This window comes from Bubalus kerabau, chromosome 2 (genome assembly GCF_029407905.1).
Source record: "Bubalus kerabau isolate K-KA32 ecotype Philippines breed swamp buffalo chromosome 2, PCC_UOA_SB_1v2, whole genome shotgun sequence".
NCBI classification, from domain to species: domain Eukaryota; kingdom Metazoa; phylum Chordata; class Mammalia; order Artiodactyla; family Bovidae; genus Bubalus; species Bubalus kerabau.
Genome location: NC_073625.1, coordinates 156,855,058 through 156,877,668, shown reverse-complemented (window position 1 = coordinate 156,877,668; position 22,611 = coordinate 156,855,058). Strand labels below are relative to the sequence as shown.

Genomic DNA, 22,611 nt, shown 5'->3' with positions numbered 1-22,611 from the left:
AGCTTATATATGCTTACAGAACAAAGGTAGCCAGTGGCCAAGTGAGTACCTTGTGATGTGCATGTGCAGTGCTATAAGTGAGCTCAACTGTTATATAATCATTATTTACAAAACATGGGGCAAGAGTGAAAGGACATGGTGAGAGAGCCTGACCACCACCATCTTGGCTAATTTGCTCTTTCCCGACAAACAGAAAATGATACCAGAATCAACCAGAAAGATCTCACTTGGGAAACAGTGAAAAGACAGCATTTTGCACATTAGTATTAGAAACAAATATTATAAAACACTATGCATTTCAACACAAACAAAAAGGATTTAAAAAAACAATACACTAAGAATGCTTTGAAGTCTTCAGAAGGCCTTCAGGACTGAGACAGTTGAGCTAGAGGAAGATATGGATGAACTAAAATCTGGAATGTGTACACAGACAATAATTGATTTTACTTTCTCTAACTCTTGAGCTCATATTTTTATTCATGCTTTTTTTTTAATTAAAATTTCCTCAGATTATCAGAATTACTATTATATAAGGAGATCAGTCCTGAGTGTTCATTGGAAGGACTGATGCTAAAGCTGAAACTCCAATACTTTGGCCACCTCATGCGAAGAGTTGACTCACTGGAAAAGACCCTGATGCTGGGAGGGATTGGGGACAGGAGGAGATGCCAGGGCTGGATGGCATCACCGACTCGATGGACATGAGTCTGAGTGAACTCCGGGAGCTGGTGATGGACAGGGAGGCCTGGCGTGCTGCGATTCATAGGGTCGCAAAGAGTCAGACACAACTGAGCGACTGAACTGAACTGAACTGAAAGCAGTTCATATTTTATGTATGCACCATCACCTAATTTATTTAATTTTCATAAACATAAGTCCTGCCATCTAAGATTTTGTAAACAAACAGCTGTTATCAACATGTAGAAAACATAAACATGACAATTTCGCATGAATTCATCTTCTCAATGACAATATACCAGCTTAAGCAAGTCATTGTTGGTGGGCTCATCGTTTTGTTCAGACTCTTCAGGTCTTGAAGGAACCGGTAGTGTCATCTCTCTGTGCTACAGTCAACACATTCAGATGGCTTTTGATTTGCCATTGCAGCGTCCTTAAATATTTAGAAGTTCCACCTGAAGTTCATCCCTTTGCTTCTCTTTCTCAGGTTGTACAAATTAAAAATGAAATCAGTATATCACTCTTCTCCTTTCTATCTGTAGTGCTTTTTCTTTTCCACCCTCTGTCTGTTCCTTCCTTTTTCCCTCTCTCCTTACCTATACTAGTTTATTCCAAGGAATAGTTCAGGGGCAAAGAGCCCTTTCTTCCTGGATCAGGTAGAACAGAACATTCTACTCACTCAACCAGTCAGCCACCCCCTTTCCTTCCCTGAATGCATCCTTTGTTTCATCTTCAAGGGACTCTGCTGTATTTGCTAAATGACCTTTTCCTCATAATTTAAATAACTTCTGTTTTTAAAAGTTCTTCTCAAGTCCTTCTGTCACCTAATTTACAATTTGTCCTGTCCCACCTCATTTGTGCACGTTCTTCTTCTCTTAATTTGAGTCCATATTTTGAAAGATGTCTTTCTATCCTAAAATAACTATTTGGCTCTATGAATTAACTACACAAGCAAAATTTTTTGAACACTTGACATTTTAGTACCTCAGCACAAATTTTTCTTTAGCTTCTCAAAAAATGTTTATTTACTCTCTTTTTTAAAATAGTGTCAAGGTATCTTGTGGACTATTAACTCAAAGTTTTCTGAATGTTTTCTATTTGATTTCCTCCTTTCATGTGTTCTTAACATATCTATTCCAGCATGGCTAGAGCACAGTAGTCAAATGGGAAATACAGGTTGAAAGTCAGGTTGGAGAAGTCCAGGGCTGCCATACATGGTATCCTGCTTGTGGCATGAATAATACACAGGCCAGGGGAGAGAAGGGAGCTGAAACCAGGCCTGGGCTCTGCTCACCATGTCCTGTGCCCTGCCCAAGGCTGTGTTTATCTAAGGAAGGTGTGCTTTGTTGATTCTTGCAAAGGTGTCATAGGGGCTGGTGGTGTTCTAGTAGAAGATAACGTATGGGAGTTTGGATTTTATAACACAGTGAAAAGCCAGCAAGAGGGAATAAAAGAATTCAACGTATAGTTTGTGAAGAACACTCTGCTGTGTATCAGGGGTTGGAGAGAGGCAGGAGTAGAAGTAAGGAGGTCAGTCAGGAGGTGGTGGTGACCACAAGTAGGGTGGTGATAGTAAGAAGTGCAGAGAAATCAATAGATTCAATGTATCTTTTGGAGGCAAAATGAGCAGGGCTTGATGGTGGATTCGGTGTGGAGGGTAAAGGAGAGAGAAGTGTGAAAGGCAATTGCTCCAGTTACTGTTCAACTCCATGGGCGGTGGTGCACATCCTGAGATAGGGAGCACTGAGGAAGGAACAGGTGGGGGGATTGTGTCAAGATCTATGGTACAGACAGTTTGAGACACCTATGATGTATCTATATGGCTACCAGGAGGCAAGAACAAAAGTAGCTGAAATTCTGAAGAACATCTGCTTTTTTCTCTGAGTGCCCTGAGGCTTTCCTTGCTTTTCACAATCTGATAGCAACCTATCTGAACAATTCTGTCCTGTGCCTAAATGATTATCGGTATTCTTTCCTCCAAACAATCTAGAAATTTATTTTGAAAGAGCCAAAACAACTCCGGTGCAGTGAGTATAAGCGTAAATGCTTTGCCTTGAGGCAAATGACCAGTGCAATAAGCCCCACTGACCCCATACTGAGGCTGGTCTTCTGTCTGCATTTTATGTAATTTAAAGAGCTTCCTGCAAAGCTCCTTAGCAAACTTTCTGTTTCCCAGTTTTAGTTTTCCCATGAGAAATTCAAGTTGACCTCTCTCCTTCTCTTACTGGCTTGAGAATCACAGTCACAGTAAGTCAGGTTTGACAGTTTTTCTCCCAAGTTATCTGCATTTAGTTGGTCTTAGAATTTATAATCTAAATAATTTATAATGGCACAATGTAAATCTAGAGCCAACCTGTCACTGGGATCCCTTCTCTAATCCACTAGATAAACTCCCAGGCGTGAATGACTCCAGTACTCATGGATTTGTTCTCTCTTGCTCAAGTAGGCAGAGCCAAAACCAATGACTAAAAACCACAGGGAGAGAGATGTTGGCTCAACTAAAGGAAAAGCTTCCTAATGTTTAGCGCTGTCTGAAAATGGAAGTGCCTGCTGGGGAAGGAGTGAGTTATGGTTTCTGGTGGTGTCAAGGCATAGAGCAGATAATCATTTGGTGCAGATTCCATGGTAGAGATTGAAGTCAGGGTATAGAAGTAATCTCCACTGACTATTGAATTCCTGCTCCTGCAAGAGCTTTACACAGATGTTTCGTCTCATTTAATCCTCATAACAACCCCCAAGGGAATCAGTTATAACCCCACCGGGAGAGGTTATAGTCACAATTTAACATCACACAGCTAGAGTGGCAGAGCCAGAATTTAGAGCCAGGATTTAAACTCTGAGTCCAAAGCCTTTGTTTATCCTTCCACAATTCATGGAAGCTTGAGAAAATGAACTAGGGGATTTTTAAGGTCCCTTCCAGCATTGTGCTTCTGAGTAGAAATATGGATACAAGCATCACTGACTATGTTTTCCTTCAATCACCCTTCTGGCCTCAGTCTCATTAAAATGATAATCTATGACTCCAAAACTGTCTGTGGTCTCCATCAAGAAAGGCCCATTTTTTAAAAATCAGCATTTATACATTGTTTCCACTCTTGAGTTTTCAACAGAACTTAGTGTGAGAGCCTCAAAATCTTTTCTTCTTTTTTTTTTCCTTGGCAAAGGACAGAATTTAGACTATAAATGTACAGAAGACTAAGCTTTTAGTATTTCTGAAAACTTATATTGTCCTAACTTCTCTACTCATTTTACAGGTCTTAAAAGTCTTAGAAGATCTGAAGATATTTGACCCAAGGTCAACTTCTCTGGTCCAAGTTCTGAATCAGTTTTTTTTAACATTAGAATTTAAAAATTCATGTTAGAATTAGAATTTTTAAATGATTAGACCCTAAGAGTTCTCATCACAAGGAAAAGTTCTATTTCTTTAATTTTGTATCTATATGAGATGATGGATGTTCTGTAAACTTTTGTGATAATAACTTCAGGATATATGTAAGTGAAATCTTTATAGTGTACACCTTAAACTTATATGGTACTATATGTCAATTATATCAACAAACCTGGGAGAAAAAAATGAGTCTGAAAATAGGCTTAATTTACTTATATGGTGTTAAATTTACTTATGATAATATGTGTGTTAAATGCTATTTTCTAGATTGAAGCTGAATTTGCCAAGGAAAGAGCCCAACATTTGGTTGAATTTCAGGAGCAAGCTCTTCTCTTTAAGGAAGAAGCTAAACTGGAACTTGATATTGAAAAGGAAAAACACCAAGAAATAATCCAAAAGTATAAGAAAGAACAAGAAGAACTACAAATGAAGGTCTGTCATTATGGTATTCATCATTATTTAATGGATTTGAAACTGTAGATGTTGGTTATTTCCTCCTAAGGACAACACTATATTTCTAACTCCTATAGATTTCCTTATGGTCATCACAGCTTATTTTTAGATAGAATGATTTGGCTATTCTCCATAATGAATGACTGAGATAAATTACATAAGAATATAATCCAGCTATGTATGGAATTTTTCCTACTAAATAAACATTTTTTTTATAAACGTATTTTGAAAACAGCATAAATTACGTAACTAATAATTAACATGGTTAGATATTCTAATACCTCAAATGTCCAACAAAAGATAATGATGTATTTTACATAACTAAATTTTACCAACAACTAAAGTCTATCCCCTTTAGTTTCAAATATTTTCAATTTTAGTTTTGAATGAAGGGGAAATATTTTTTAAATATCAGACTTCCATAATTTCTTAAACAATGTATACTAAACAAAATATAAGGTTTTGACAAGGTTCCCTTGTTTACATAAGACTTGAAAGTAGAGTGTGTGTGTGTGTGTGTGTGTGTGTATCTTTTGTGTGAGTATATTAACCAAGGCCTAGTGGTAAAGTTATATTTTGAATAAACTCATTAAGAGTTTATGTAAATTAGCATTAAATGAGACTTACGGCCTCCACTTTGTTGTACAGGGGATATGGTAGTTTTTTCAGTAGCTCACTGTGAATAGGCAGGGCCAGCCACGTAAATGTGGTATCACAGGTCCCCATACAAACCTTGCAGGTTTAATGCTCTGCAAATGCTGTCTTGAAATTCTTAATAATAATTTAATCTCTGAATTTGTGTTCTATAAGTGCAGTCCTATTTGGGACAATGGGACAATGGAGCATGCACTGGGAGTTGTAGCCTCGGCTCACCTAAGGCCCTCTCCTCCTCTTCTGGACAGTCCTGTCCTAGACATGCCCTTACTTCCCGGCTCCTGCCCCCACTCCCCTTTTCCCCTCACCCTGTGACTGCTGTTAGTTACTCTCCCATGTGGCCCAGGACCGTCAGCAGGGGAATGCTGAAAGGCAGGCCCCAACTTGCCAGGGCTACAGTCTTTCAAGAGCAGTCCTAAGTCCAGATTTTGTGAGTGAATTCTCTTGATTTTTTTTTTTTTTTTTTTTTTTACTGTTGACTCCCTTATTAAAAAATCAAAGCATGTGAGCCTCCTCTTCCCAAGATAACCTGCTCTGTTTTAGTGGCAGCTCTCCTCTGGATGAAGGAAACTACTGCTCAGACCCAGAAGTGACCCTCTCCTTCCCTGGGTTAATTGAAGAAAATGGAATATTAATTTATAAAAACTGTGGTGAATAGATTTCTTGTAAAAGTTATTGTTAATGTAAATTTAACATTTGAAACAAATTTTGGGTACATAACTCTTAAGTAATGGTTCACGAAATCCTTGGAACTTTATAGTCTATAAATGCTTTCCAGATTCTTCATGGGCTGATTTCTTGTTGTACTAATATTTATAATATGACAATATCTGTAGCATAAATAATGATATGTTTTGTCAGAAGCAGCTTTGCTCTTCTTGGTATGTTTTGTGTTGTTTTGCTTTTTTAAGGAGAAAAATAAGCAGTCTTTTCCCTTCTAAAGATGCTGTGACACTGAGAAGTTTCTCAAGTTGTTCTTTCCTCTCTTTATCTGGAGGTACCACCTTCAGAAGCAGTATATTTTCAAAGTATTCTGGTATCCTCTAGAACTGCATTGTTTAATATAGTAACTTATGTGCCTACTTAAGTTTCAATTAATTAAAATTAAATAAAATTGAAAATTGAGTTCCTCACTCATGTTTGCCACATTTCAAGGGTGCAATAGCCCATACTAGCAAGCAAGAGCCTACTGTTAACATTTCTTCTCAGTTCAGTGATCAGTGGTTTCACCTTCATAGCTTGGAATTGGTCATGGTGAGAGTGTTTATATCATGGGAATTGAATACAAATCTGACTTCTGTGTGTGTGTGTGAGAGTCCATTGTTAAATATTTACCAATTCAGTCGTGTCTGACTCTTTGTGACCCCCATGGACTTTATAGCCCATGGAATTCTCCAGGGCAGGGATCAAACCCAGGTCTCCCACATTGCAGGTGGATTCTTTACCAGCTGAGCCACAAGGAAAGCCCAAGAGTACCACAATAGGTAACCTATCCCTTCTCCAGTGGATCTTCCTGACCCAGAAATCAAACCAGGGTCTCCTGTGTTGCAGGCTGATTCTTTACCAGTTGAGCTATCAGGGAAGTATTTACCAGTACACCACTATCAATAGTCACATGTGGGTAGTGGCTACCACATAAGACAGTGCAGAATATTTCTTCTTGTTGTTCAGTCACTAAGTTGTGTCTGACTCTTTGCAACCCCATGGACTGCAACACACCAGGCTCCCCAGTCCTTCACTGTTTCGTGGAGTCTATTCAAATTCATGTCCATTGAGTCGGTGACTCTATCTAATCCTCTCATTCTCTGCCGCCTCCTTCTCCTTTTGGCTTCAGTCTTTACCAGCATCAGGGTCTTTTCCAATGAGTCAGCTTTTCTCATCAAGTAGCTAAAGTATTGGAGCTTCAGCCTCAACATCAGACCCACCAGTGAATATTCAGGGTTGATTTCCTTTAGGATTGACTGGTTTCATCTCCTTGCTGTCCAAGAGACTCTCAAGAGTCTTCTCTAGCACCACAGTTCGAAAGCATAGGTTCTTCAGTGCTCAGCCTTCTTTATGGTACAGCTCTCACATCTGTACATGATTACTGGAAAAACCATAGCTTTGATTATATGGACCTTTGTCAGCAAAGTGATGCCTCTGCTTTTAAATATGCTGTCCAGGTTTGTCATAGCTTTTCTTCCAAGGAGCAAGCATCTTTTAATTTCATGGCTGCAGTCACCATCTGCAGTGATTTTTGGAGCCCAAGAAAATAAAGTCTGTCACTGTTTCCATTTTTTCCCCAGCTATGTACTGTGAAGTGATGGGACCAGATGCCATGATCTTAGTTTTTTTAATATTGAATTTCAAGCCAGCTTTTCCCTTTCCTCTTTCACCTTCATCAAGAAACACTTCACTTCCTCTTCACTTTCTCCCACTGGAGTGGTATCATCTGCATATCTGGGGTTGTTGATATTTCTCCAGCAGTCTTGATTCCAGCTTGTGCTTCATCCAGGCCACCTTTCACATGATGTACTCTGTATATAAGTTAAATAAGCAGGGTGACAATATAGAGCCTTGAGTTACTCCTTTCCCTATTTTGAACCAGTCCATTGTTCCATATCTGGTTCTATATGTTGTTTATTGACCCACATACAGGTTTCTCAGGAGGCAGGTAAAGTGGTCTTGTATTCCTATCTCTTTTAAGAATTTTCCAGTTTGTTGTGATCCACATAGTCAAAGGCTTTAGCATAGTCAATGAAGCAGAAGTAGATACTTTTCTGGGGTTTCTTTTCTTTCTCTATGATCCAACAAATGTTGGCAATTTGATCTCTACTTCCTCTGCCTTTTCTAAATCAGCTTGTACATCTGGAAGTTCTCAGGTCACATACTGAATGGTAGTTTGAACATTCTTTGGCATTGCCCTTCTTTGAGACTGGAATGAAAACTGACATTTTCCAGTCCTATGGCCACTGCTGACTTTTCCCAATTTGCTCATGTATTCTGTCACTGAAGAAAGTTCTATTGGGCAGGGCTACTATAGAAGGTGTGGTATCTAGAGTACCTTCAATCATCATATACAAGGATGAAAAAAAAAATACATCAAAGGAAACCTTACTAGTATGATTTGAGTAGACTGTAGCACCGAAGAATTGATGCTTTTGAACTGTGGTGTTGGAGAAAACTCTTGAGAGTCCCTTGGACTGCAAGAAGATCCAATCAGTCCATCCTAAAGGAAATCAGTCCTGAATATTCATTGGAAGGACTGATTCTGAAGCTGAAACTCCAATACTTTGGCCACCTGATGTGAAGAACTAACTCATTTGAAAAAACCCTGATGCTGGGAAAGATTGAAGGTAGGAGGAGAAGGGGCTGACAGAGGATGAGATGGTTGGATGGCATCACCAACTCAATGGACATGAGTTTGAGTAAACTCCGGGAGTTGGTGATGGACAGGGAGGCCCGGCATGCTGCAGTCCATGGGGTCACAAAGAGTTGGACACGACTGAGTGACTGAACTGACTGACTGTAGCTATGATGCTCTCCTACATGCATCCCTAAACATCAGGTATTTCTAGGTCCCAAAGTCACCCTAAAATGAGTCCAGACAGGCACTTCATCAAGACTTGAGTTGTCCTTGGTAGTTCCATTCAGGTACAAAGATTTAGGTATTTCAAAGTATGTTCAAGTGATTAATGCAATTCCATTTTCGGTGATAAAAATAAAATCTTAGTCTTAACTTCTAAAATTGTGAAGGCCTATATATGTCATAAGATTTGTTTTAATCAGATCAGAAGAGAACACCAATTATTTAGAATAAACCTCTTAAAACCAAGAGAATTCTGTGGATACCTAGAGACTATTACCTACAAACTAATGCAAGACTTACCTTACAGATATCCAACTTAATCGAAGGTGCTACTAAAGATCTAAGACTGAAACTCGCGGCTCTTGAAGAAAAACTCCGTGAATCCTATGTTCAATATACTGAGGAATCTTCGTTAAAGGAGAAAGAAATTGAAAACCTTAAAAATTTGGTTGTAGAATTTGAATCACGTTTGAAGAAGGAAATTGACAGTAATGGTTCCGTTTCAGAGGACCTGAGGAAGGAAATGAAAAAGAAGTCGGATGAGCTGGAAAGAGTAATGCTGGCACAAGCACAACTGATAGAGCGATTCAACCAGTCCCAGAAAGAGGTAGGAAGCGGGTGATGGTACCAGTGCAGTTAGTGAAAGAGTGCTGGTCTTTCAACAAATAAACAAACAAAGACATGAAATGTAGCTTGGTGTCATGCAGAAAGTTCTGGACTATTAGTCAGAGACCTGGAGTCATATCCTGGGCTCTGTCCTTAACTTCAGTTCAGTTCAGTCGCTCAGTCGTGTCCAACTCTTTGCGACCCCATGAACTGCAGCACGGCCAGGCCTCCCTGTCCATCACCAACTCCCGGAGTTCACCCAAACCCATGTCCATTGCATTGATGATGCCATTCAACCATCTCATCCTCTGTTGTCCCCTTCGCCTCCTGCCCTCAATCTTTCCCAGCATCAGGGTCTTTTCAGATGAGTCAGCTCTTCACATCAGGTGGCCAAAATATTGGAGTTTCAGCTTAGGCAGGCATTTAACCTCTCTGGACCTGGTTTCCTTTTCTGTAAAATAAATAATACATTTATCTATGTAATCTCTAAGGTTTCCTTGGCAAGTTCTACTGTGTTGCAAATGACCATTTAAAACCTCTAAGATTAGGAATCTTTATATATTTATGTCTTATTTGTTGAAACATTACATTTTTGTCAAAGAAACTTTTAGAGTGCTTGCTGTTTAATATTTTAGACAGTATATTTTAAATAAAGTTATTCTTTAGGGTTTTATTTTTCTGTCATTCTAAAGTTGTAAGATAATCTACGTGTATTGGTCTTCTTTCCTGTGTATGCATGATTATTTCAGCAGTGTTTTATTTAAACTGGAGTAGACAAGTTCATGTCCATGGCATCAGCAAACTTTGGGAGATGGTGAGGGACAGGGAGGCCTGGCATGCTGCAGTCCATGGAGTTGCAAAGAGTCAGACACGACTAGGCGACAGAACAACAACATACTTAATTTGGGGCTTCCCTGGTGGCTTAGTGGTAAAGAATCCACCTGCAATGCAGGAGACTCAGGTCTAATCCCTAGGTCAGGAAGATCCCCTGGAGAAGGAAATGGCAACCCACTTCAGTTCTTGCCTAGGAAATCCCATGGGCAGAGGAGCCTGGCAGGATACAGTCCATGGGGTTGCAAAGAGTTGGACACGACTTAGCAACTAAACAACAACAGACTTATTTTGATTTTAATTTTGTTTTCCTAACAAAATCTTATTTCTGAACTGCTAACCATTTTAGAAATGGTGGATGCTACTGACTGAATGTCTTCCCAAATTCATATGTTAAATATAATCACTAGTATGACGTGTGGAGATGGGTCTGTCAGAGGTGATTGTGTCTTGAGAGATGAGCTAATCTCCTGAATGGAATTAGTGCTCTTATGAAAGAAAGCTCCCTCTCCCCTTTCACCATGTGAGGACACAGTAAGAGGATGGCCATTTTGAATCAGGGTCCTTACCAGACACCAAATCTGTCGGCACTTTGATCTTGAACTTTGCAATCTCCAAAACTTTGAGAAATAATATTTATTGTTTGAACTATGCAGCCTCTGGTATTTTGTTGTAGTAACCCAAACTTATTAAAACAGTGGGGCAATTTTCCAATAGCCAAGAATTAGAATATTGTCATATTAGAATATTTGATCCTATTTATAACAGTATAGCAAATAAAGGCAAATGGAGGAAGATTCTGAATGTTAGTGATAAATTATATTTTTTGGTTTCATTGGTGTCTTAAAGATGAATAAAAGGAAAGTGCTAGTAGTAATATTGATTATTAACAAATATACCATGTTTTCTTGCTATTTGTAAATTGTCAACCAAAATTCAAAGTTTATACCATCATTATAATTATGACATAGTGAACCTATTCCAAAGAAATTTTAAGTTAAAATGTGGAATGAACAAAATATTAGATCAAAAATAATACCTAAAAACCCTATTAAAGTAGGAATTACTTCCATGTTACAGATGAGAAACTGACTCAAGATGTGTGAATAATTTCTAAGATGACCCAGCATGGTGGAGCCAAGATTTGAATTTGAATTTCTTAGATTTGGATCTCTAAATTTCATCTCCATGAATTTCTATATTTCCTCTTTTAGGATACTTGAATTTTAGTGATTCTGCTTCTAAATTTCAAAGTGACCTAAGGCTTCACACTCAGATCTCCAGGATACACACACACACACACACACACACCCTCTCTCTGTTACTTTTAGAATAATAATAAACACACTAATGCTTTATCTACCAGATGGTTAGGGTGTTGTGTGATTGAATGTCTCCTGTTGGAACACAGCACCACAACCTCCCTTGGAAGAGGGGGCTGCTCCTCCAGTCCAGGCAGGAGTGGGAAGAGCCAGCATACACATGGACTCAGCTCTGCTGGAGAAGGAGAGAGGTGATGCTTCAACTAAGACAGCAGTGTTGAAGTTCTAGAGGTGGGACAGCAGGTTAAAGGAGAAAAAGGCCAAATTAACTAGACCAGCAGGTTTTCTAACTGTTAAATCTCCCAAAGAAATGGCAGTATGGAAAGTGATGAGTTATTTATAAACTGCTGCTAAGCTGCTGCTAAGTCGCTTCAGTCGTGTCCGACTCTGTGCGACCCCGTAGACAGCAGCCCACCAGGCTCCCCCGTCCCTGAGATTCTCCAGGCAAGAACACTGGAGTGGGTTGCCATAGGACATTTATTTATTCTAGGAATTTATAAACTAGAACAAGACTATAAAGGGTCAAATCCAGGAAATATATAATAGGCCCGTGCCTATATTCAAGTGCCAGGCACTGTGCTAGTCATCAATATGCAATTATGAACATGACTGACAACTGCCATTCCATGCTTTCAAAGAGGAATTTAGAGAAAATATGTTGAGCAGTTAAAGTGACATCCAGAGGCAAGAATGACCTAAAAGAAACTTCCCATGTAAAAAACACAGACTAAAAGTTAACAATCTGGCCATAGGACTTGTATTAGTTATGTATTGTTATATAACAAATTGTCATCAAAATCAGTGGCTTCAAACAGGGAACATTTATTTCTGAGTGTCAGAGATCTGAATGTACGGCTTAGCTGGATGCCTCTTGCTCAGTACCTCTCATGAGGTTGGTGTTAGGGTGTCAGCTGCTGCAGTCTCATTAAAAAGGCTCAACTGGGGGCAGGTTGACTTCCAAGCTCACTTTTGTAGTTGTCAACAGGATTTACTTCCTCATGGTTGTTGGGCTGAGAGCCTCAGTTCAATGTTGGCTGAAAAAGGGGAAGAGAAGAACCCCTCACTTCCTTCCAACATGAACTTTTCCATAGAAGAGCCTGGCAACATGGTAGCTAGTCTCTTGCAAAACAAGCGAGTAAGAAAGAGAGAGTGCAAGAGAGGGTGCCCAAGATAGAAGCCGCAGTCTCTCTAACTTAATCTCAGAAGTGGTATCCCACTGCTTTTGCTGCATTCTATTCATTAGAGATGGAACAACAATTCCAGGCCACACTCAACTCAAAGGGGTTGCAGAAGGCTGTGAACAGCAAGAGGGCAGGGATAACCGGGGGCCATTTTATAGTTTGCCAACTCAGAGCCTCTGAAGGTAACTTTGGCAAGAGAAGCTAGACTAAAAGTGAAGAACGAATATCTTTTTCACACAAAAGCAGCTACATTTGGAATTCTTCCTGCTTGTTGGTTGTAACAGGAAACCACTCAGAGATGAAATTTTTTTACATGCAGATTTTGGAAAGATACGATACTGAGTTGGTATATAAATGATTGTAGATCATTACTGGGAAATAGAAAGGGATTGTAGCAAAAGTAAAGTTATCTTGGGACATGGCTGAGGGCAGCCTTCCCACTAGAAGTTAGACAATTACAACTGAACTGTAAGAGTAAATAATTAAGACTGCTTCTCTGTTTAAGAATGCTAACGTCCAGAACATTCTTATTAAATTGGAAATGAATTAATACAAGTGATAGGAATTATGAGCCAGAGAGAACTGAGGTTGTTAGCATGTAAAGTAAAAAGTACTACTTTTTGTGACCATGCATTCCAGACACTTGAAATTTCTCAGATTCTGGAGGAAAACAGCCTCATTTAAGTGGAGAACGAATTCCCATTTGAAAGAAGATAAATTAATGGTCTGATAAGAAAGCTAATTAAGGAGAGGAAAACCCCACTCTCATTCAGGAGGCCAGAAAATAGGTAGGACTTTGTTTTTAATTGTGTAAAGAAAGTTCTCAAGGATAGGAGGAAAGCCATAGCCTCAAAAGGGCAAAATGGATATTCCTCCATGGAGCAGGGATTAGTGGAGTGCTGCCACAGAAACGAGGGTCAAGAAGGTGAGGCAACAAAAGGTTCAGGTCAATAAGAAGAGAAAAAATAGGAAGTAAAACTAAATGGGAAATTTAAATGCAAAAAAGGGGCTCCTGAAATTCTTTACAGGGAAAAGACACAGACATCAAAAATTGGAACAGTTTAAAAAAATAAGAAGCCAGAAAAGAAACATAATATGTTAGAGAACAGGACAGTATCATTTAAAACCAGCTTAAAATAGATCCCATGCTTTTTGCTGCCAGTTTTCCTTCCTTACTAGCTCCATATGAGCACTACCAAGACAGTGTGGCTCCACTGTTTGGGGCCTTGGATCCAAAAGGAGAATGTGAAAAGCAGATCAAAGTAAAGCCAGTACAGAGAGTTCAATATTTTTGTTGACTTAAAACTATAGATAAGGAAAACATAAGGAGCAGAAGTTTTAAATTCTCCCACTTCCTATAGCTATCTAATGAAGATGAAATATATTCAAAAATAGAAGGTAATGCTCTTGGTTAAATATGAATGATTAATCGCATATGTTTATCTCTGCATCCATCCCCAAATACACTAAAATGACAGTAAATTAATTAAAATTGAATAAATACATAAGGAAAAAAGAACAGGAAAGGAGATGACATTTGATGAAAAAACTGTTGACCAAAATTTGGAAAACGGAAAGTAAGGTATGGATGAGAGGTAATCAGCAGGCTATGGATACTGAAACCTAATGCTTGTGGAGAGTGTGGGAGTGCATGGAATCCTAAAAAGGAGCAAACCCAATCACATTAGAAAGGCTCACCAGATATCTCTCAAAGTGGGAGAGAAGAGTAGAGCTGAAAACAGGGCTGTTTGAATGGTTTTTAAAGGTGCAAACAGATGCTTAGATGCCCTCTGCAACCCCAGGCAGCCTCTACCTACCATCCTGGCAGGATCCTAAAGGTTTACATTCTAGAAAACCTGAATGCAAGAGTCTTTGGACTTGAGGATACACAAAAGCGGGATATGATAAAAGGCAAGAGCTAGAGTGAAGGTCTGTATATTTCAGGGTGAGACCTCCCAGTCCCTGTCATCCACTCACTTCCCAGAACACAGACAACCAAGCTTATATATCAATACCCAGGAAATTGGAAGAGCCCTCTGTGGTAAAATGAGCTAGCTCAAAAGAAGATACCTCTGGCTTAGGAATAAACTTAACCAATGAATTGAAAGACTTATACACTAAAAACTATAAGACACTGATTAATTGATTAAAGAAAGTTTAAAAAAAGAAAATACCTCTGGGTACCAACAACTATTAGTACCTCTGGGCACTAAATAACTTTTAATTAAAAGTGATATGCATGTCAAATGAAACATATACCAGTAAACAAGCCCTTACCTAGTAGGCACACAGAGTTTCCAGTAACATTTTGAAGACTCATTTTTAAACACAAAAGGCCAAGAATAACCAAGCATTTGAGGAACACTTCTAATATGAAAGACAGAATCAGGATCAAACAAATAAGCAAAAAAAGAACAATGTGGGAAGAAAAAGTGTCAAAAAAGAGCATAATTCATATCCTTAGAGACAAAAGAGAAGATATTATATCCATGAAATGTGAACAGAGGGCTATAAAAAGAGAACAGGAATGAGTATCAAAGTACAAGAACTGAAATAAAAAATATAATATTTGGCTTAAATGATAAAAATGAAGAAATAACACAGAAAGTAGAAGAAAAAGGTAACAAGATGGAGAGAAGAAAAGAATATTAGAGGATCAAGCCAGGATATCTAATACTTCATTAATAGGAGTTCCAGAAAGACAGAACAGAGAAAATGGAAGGGAGAAAACTATCCAGGAATTAATCCAATCAAAAAATAAATCTTCTAAGTACTGAAGGGGATTTCTATATTTAACGAGTCCACTCAGCATGATGGATGGCAAAGCAAACATACCAAAGCACTTCATCATGAAATGTCACTACCTTAAGGATAAACATAAGGAATTAAAAACATTAAGGAAAATTATTACCAATCTCATAAGGAATTAAAAACATTAAGGAAAATTATTACCAATCTAGGATTCTATATCCTGCCAAATGATCAATTAAATGCAGGTGTCAAAGATATTTTCAGACATTCAGTTCAGTTCAGTTCAGTCGCTCAGTCATGTCCGATTATGCGACCCCATGAATCACAGCTTGCCAGGCCTCCCTGTCCATCACCAACTCCCAGAGTTTACCCAAACTCATGTCCATCGAGTCAGTGATGCCATCCAGCCATCTCATCCTCTGTTGTCCGCTTCTCCTCCTGCCCCCAATCCCTCCCAGCAACAGGGTCTTTTCCAATGAGTCAACTCTTTACATGAGGTGGCCAAAATATTGGAGTTTCAGCTTCAGCATCAGGCCTTCCAATGAACACTCAGGACTGATCTCCTTTAGGATGGACTGGTTGGATCTCCTTGCAGTCCAAGGGACTCTCAAGAGTCTTCTCCAACACCACAGTTCAAAAGCATCAATTCTTTGGGGCTCAGCTTTCTTCACAGTCCAACTCTCACATCCATACATGACCACTGGAAAAACCATTGCCTTGACTAGATGGACCTTTGTTGGCAAAGTAATGTCTCTGCTTTTCAATATGCTATCTAGGTTGGTCATAACTTTCCTTCCAAGGAGTAAATGTCTTTTAATTTCATGGCTGCAATCACCATCTGCAGTGATTTTGGAGCCCCCCAAAATAAAGCCTGACACTGTTCCCACTGTTTCCCCATCTATTTCCCACGAAGTGATGGGACCAGATGCCATGATCTTCATTTTCTGAATGTTGAGCTTTAAGCCAACTTTTTCACTCTCCTCTTTCACTTTCATCAAGAGGCTTTTGAGTTCCTCTTCACTTTCTACCATAAGGGTGGTATCATCTGCATATCTGAGGTTACTGATATTTTTCCCAGCAATCTTGATTCCAGCTTGTGCTTCTTCCAGCCCAGTGTTTATCATGATGTACTCTGCATATAAGTTAAATAAGCATGGTGACAATATATAGCCTTGACGTACTCCTTTTCCTATTTGGAACCAGTCTGTTGTTCCATGTCCAGTTCTAACTGTTGCTTCCTGACCTGCATACAGGTTTCTCATGAGGCAGGTCAGGTGGTCTGGTATTCCCATCTCTTTCAGAATTTTCCACAATTTATTGTGATCCACACAGTCAAAGGCTTTGGCATAGTCAATAAAGCAGAAATAGATGTTTTTCTGGAACTCTCTTGCTTTTTCCATGATCCAGCAGATGTTGGCAATTTGATCTCTGGTTCCTCTGCCTTTTGTAAAACCAGCTTGAACATCAGGAAGTTCACATTCACATATTGCTGAAGCCTGGCTTGGAGAATTTTGAGCATTACTTTACTAGCGTGTGAGATGAGTGCAATTGTGTGGTAGTTTGAGCATTCTTAGGCATTGCCTTTCTTTGGGATTGGAATGAAAACTGACCTTTTCCAGTCCTGTGGCCACTGCTGAGTTTTCCAAATTTGCTGGCATATTGAGTGCAGCACTTTCACAGCATCATCTTTCAGGATTTGAAATAGCTCAACTGGAATTCCATCACCTCCACTAGCTTTGTTCGTAGTGATGCTTTCTAAGGCCCACTTGACTTCACATTCCAGAATGTCTGGCTCTAGGTGAGTGATCACACCACCGTGATTATCTGGGTCATGAAGATCTTTTTTTGTACAGTTCTTCTGTGTATTCTTGCCACCTCTTCTTTATATCTTCTGCTTCTGTTAGGTCCATACCATTTCTGTCCTTTATCGAGCCCATCTTTGCATGAAATGTTCCCTTGGTATCTCTTATTTTCTTGAAGAGATCTCTAGTCTTTCTCTTTCTGTTGTTTTACTCTATTTCTTTGCATTGATCACTGAGGAAGGCTTTCTTATCTCTCCTTGCTATTCTTTGGAACTCTGCATTCTGATGCTTATCTTTCCTTTTCTCCTTTGCTTTTCACTTCTCTTCTTTTCACAGCTATTTGTAAGGCCTCCTCAGACAGCCATTTTGCTTTTTTACGTTTCTTTTCCATGGGGATAGTCTTGATCCCTGTCTCCTATACAATGTCACAAACCTCCGTCCATAATTTATCAGGCACTCTATCAGATCTAGTCCCTTAAATCTATTTCTCACTTCCACTGTATAATCATAAGGGATTTGATTTAGGTCATACCTGAATGGTCTAGTAGTGTTCCCTACTTTCTTCAATTTCAGTCTGAATTTGGCAATAAGGAGTTCATGGTCTGAGCCACAGTCAGCTCCCGGTCTTGTTTTTGCTGACTATATAGAGCTTCTCCGTCTTTGGTTGCAAAGAATATAATCAATCTGATTTCGGTGTTGACCATCTGGTGATGTCCATGTGTAGAGTCTTCTCTTGTGGCATTCTCTTGTGTTGTTGGAAGAGGGTGTTTGCTATGACCAGTGCATTCTCTTGGCAAAACTCTATTAGCCTTTGCCCTGCTTCATTCCGTATTCCAAGGCCAAATTTGCCTGTTACTCCAGGTGTTTCTTGACTTCCTACTTTTGCATTCCAGTCCCCAATAATGAAAAGGACATCTTTTTTGGGTGTTAGTTCTAAAAGGTCTTGTAGGTCTTCATAGAACCGTTCAACTTCAGCTTCTTCAGCATTACTGGTTGGGGCATAGGCTCAAATCACCGTGATATTGAATGGTTTGCCTTGGAAACGAACAAGATCTTCTGTTGACCATGATGGCTACTCCATTTCTTCTAAGGGATTCCTGCCCACAGTAGTAGATATAATGGTCATCTGAGTTAAATTCACCCATTCCAGTCCATTTTAGTTCGCTGATTCCTAGAATGTCAACATTCACTCTTGCCATCTCCTGTTTGACCACTTCCAATTTGCCTTGATTCATGGACCTAACATTCCAGGTTCCTCTGCAGTATTGCTCTTCACAGCATCGGACCTTGCTTCTATCACCAGTCACATCCACAGCTGGGTATTGTTTTTGCTTTGGCTCCATCCCTTCATTCTTTCTGGAGATATTTCTCCACTGATCTCCAGTAGCATACTGGGTACCTACTGACCTGGGGAGTTCCTCTTTCAGTATCCTACTATTTTGTCTTTTCATACTGTTCATGGGGTTCTCAAGGCAAGAATACTAAAGTGGTTTGCCATTCCCTTCTCCAGGGGACCACATTCTGTCAGACCTCTCCGCCATGACTCTGTCTTGGGTGGCCCCACATGGCATGGCTTAGTTTCATTGAGTTAGACAAGGCTATGGTCTGTGTGATCAGATTGGCTAGTTTTCTGTGATTATGGTTTCAGTGTGTCTGCCCTCTGATGCCCTCCCGCAACACCTACCATCTTACTTGGGTTTCTCTTACCTTGGACCTGGGGTATCTCTTCACGGCTGCTCCAGCAAAGCACAGCTGCTGCTCCTTACCTTGGACGAAGTCGCCCCTGCTGGTACTTCCCTTGCAGCCTTTCTTAGGGAGCTCCACAATGAGGGAGTAAACTAAGAAAGGAGAAGACACAGGAATCAGGAAATGAGCATTTCCACACAGCAGAGAGGTAGTGGGAATCCCCAGGACCAGGACGATGGTGGGAAAAAATCCAAGGATGACAGCAGTGTAGCAGACTTAGAGAAAACCAGACTGAGTTCAATAAAAGAATGGCAGATTCTCAGAAGTATGTCTCTGAGAAAAAAAAAAAGAGAATGGATAGATTACATGGAGTGCTTAAATGTGTTGAGAGGTATTTACACTTCTGTAAGTAGGTTTGGTGAAAAACTGGTTATCAACACCTAGAAAACTAAGCAGATAAATAATGGGATAATAATAAACTCCAGAAGGGAACTGTGAAAGAAAGGAAATGTAATCATAGTACGCTGCATGGCTAAGGTGTACATATACTTATATACTATAATCATATAAGGTGGAATATAGATTTGACTAAAAATTGTGGTAGAAATTGGGAAGGTTTTTCAATAAAATTGTGATAGGAGCCTCTCCTAGGGGAGCAGAAACATCTTCTAATGGAAGGTGAAACAACTGTAAGGAAGCTAAATCCTCATCTTTCATTCTATAAAATCAGTAGATAATGACTTCAAAATTGAAAACCATGAGGTAGCTGTATAACAACATTATTTAGGACTATGGATATAAATATCATTAGAAACAGCTTAAAAACCTGAAAATGATTGTTCCTGGGAGGCAGAACCTAAAAGTGTGAAGAAGTAAGTGCTTTATTTCATTATAAAGTTATAGTATTATTTTAATCTTTAACTATGTGTAATAAACTAATTTTTAAAAATAATTTAAAATAATGGATAAGAGTAAATGATATAGAGGACCTGACAGAGAGGGAAGCAGAGGAAAGGATAAAGGACAAAGTTATAGAAGAAAAAACAGGAAAGTTATAAGTACAGCAAATAAACAGCAGAATATGAACCTTAATGAGATATTTTTTAAGATTAGAGAAATTTTTAAAATAAAAACAAAGCAGATTCTAGCTTAAATTTTAGTAACAGTTACCTGAAACATTTCTGTTTATTCTTCAAGTCCAAACAAAAGGAATACTCTTCAGTGAACCCACAGAATCTACATCCAGCCTAATACAGCTGGTTGTTTTTGTTTTTTAATCCTTTTCTACTGAAGTAGAATATATATATCAGAGAAGGCAATGGCACCCCACTCCAGTACTCTTGCCTGGAAAATCCCATGGACGGAGGAGCCTGGTAGGCTGCAGTCCCTGGGGTCGCGAAGAGTCGGACACGACTGAGCGACTTCACTTTCACTTTTCACTTTCATGCATTGGAGAAGGAAATGGCAACCCACTCCAGTGTTCTTGCCTGGCAAATCCCAGGGACAGAGGAGCCTAGTGGGCTGCCGTCTATGGGGTCACACAGAGTCGGACACGACTGAAGCGACTTAGCAGCAGCAGAATATATATATACACACACACATACATATATATGAGGTGTTATATTCGATGGGATGGTCAGAGGTCTCTCTGAGAAGATAATATTCAAGCAGACCTGAAGTAAGAAAAAGAGCATTCTAGATAGAGTGAATAGGAAGTGCAAAGGCCCTGTGGTAAGAAGCATCCTGCGAACCTTTGAGAAACCACAAGGAAGTCAGCAAGCATTGCTGGAGCATAGTGAGCAAGGAGGGCATGGTAGGAAACAAAGTTGGAGGGGCCAGTTCATGTGGAGTCTTTGAAGGCATTAAAGACTTTGCACACCTTCCAACTTTGGCTTCTCTTCTGAGAGTCCCTTGGACTGCAAGGAGATCAAACCAGTAAATCCTAAAGGAAATCAACTCTGAATATTCACTGGAGAGACTGATGTTGAAACCAAAGCTCCAATACTTTGGCCACCCGATGCGAAGAGCCGACTCACTGGAAAAGACCTTGATGCTGGGAAAGACTGAAGGCAAAAGGAGAAGGGGATGACAGAGGATGAGATGGTTAGATAGCATCACCAACTCAATGGACATGAATTTGAGCAAACTCCAGGAGACAGTGGAAGACAGAGGAGCCTGATGTGCTGCAGTCCATGGAGTTGCAAAGAGTCGGACAAGCTTTAGCGACTGACAAACAACGAAGACATTGGATTGTTGGACTTCCCTGGTGGCAAAGTGGATAAGAACCCACCTGCCATTGCAGAGGACACAGGTTCAATCCATGATCCAGTAAGATTCCACATACTATGGAGCAACTAAGCCCAGGAGCCACAACTACTGAGTCTGTGTGCACAACTACTAAAACCCAGGCACCCTAGAGCCTGTGCTCCACAACAAGAGGAGCCACCACATTGAGAGGCCCTCGCTCCACAACTAGAGAGTAGCCCTTGCTCACTACAACTAGAGAGAGCCCATGCACATCAGTGAAGAACCAGTACAACCAAAAATAAATAATTTTTTAAAAAGACTTCGGATTGTTTTCTAAGTGTGGTGAAAAGCTACCTGGCAATGTTGAACAAGGGAGTGACATGATACGACTTATTTTTAGAGAATCACTCTGACTATTGCGTGGAAAATAGGTTGAAGGGGGCAGGGCAAAATGAAAGCAGAAAGACCTATTACAAGGTCCTTGAAAAGGTCTAGAAAAGCATTCTTGGTCATCATCATAAAGGAGGTGACAATTGGCCAGATTTGGAATATATTTGGTATATATTTCCTAGGTAGAGGTAACAGAAGTTGCTGATGGGTGGGATGATGAAGAATGGTAAGAGGGGTCAAAGATAACGCCAAAGTTTGGTGTCTCAACAACTGAGTGAATGAAAGCACCATTACTAAGACGGAAAACACTAGTTAAGGAATACAATTGGGAGGAATATCAAGAATTTGATTTGGGAGAAATATCAATAACCTCAGATATGCAGATGACACCACCCTTATGGCAGAAAGTGAATAAGAAATAAAAAGCCTCTTGATGAAAGTGAAAGAGGAGAGTGAAAAAGTTGGCTTAAAGCTCAACATTCAGAAAACTAAGATCATGGCATCTGGTCCCATCACTTCATGGCAAATAGATGGGGAAACTGGAAACAGTGGAAACAGTGGCTGACATTATTTTTCTGGGCTCCAAAGTCACTGCAGATGGTGCTTGCAGCCATGAAATTAAAAGATGCTTGCTCCTTGGAAGGAAAGCTGTGACCAACCTAGACAGCATATTCAAAAGCAGAGACATTACTTTGCCAACAAAGGTCGGTCTAGTCAAGGCTATGGTTTTTTCAGTGGTCATGTATAGATGTGAGAGTTGGACTGTAAAGAAGGCTGAGCACCGAAGAATTGATGCTTTTGAACTGTGGTGTTGGAGAAGACTCTTGAGAGTCCCTTGGACTACAAGGAGATCCAAGCAGTCCATTCTAAAGGAGATTGGTCCTGGGTGTTCTCTGGAAGAAATGATGCTAAAGCTGAAACTCCAGTACTTTGGCCACCTCATGTGAAGAGTTGACTCATTGGAAAAGACTCTGATGCTGGGAGGGATTGGGGGCAGGAAGAGAAGGGGACGACAGAGGATAAGATGGCTGGATGGCATCACCAACTCGATGGA

General features: G+C 39.8%; 1 protein-coding gene across 1 annotated transcript in view; it reads left to right on the top strand.

Annotated features, from left to right (window-relative positions):
- LEKR1 (leucine, glutamate and lysine rich 1) overlaps positions 1-22,611 on the top strand; it is a 211,266-nt gene that overhangs the window by 180,317 nt on the left and 8,338 nt on the right. Inside the window, exons 11-12 of the mRNA XM_055569250.1 lie at positions 4,334-4,498; positions 9,049-9,348. Coding sequence (XP_055425225.1) covers positions 4,334-4,498; positions 9,049-9,348 — 465 coding nt within the window. The remainder of the gene's footprint in view (positions 1-4,333; positions 4,499-9,048; positions 9,349-22,611) is intronic.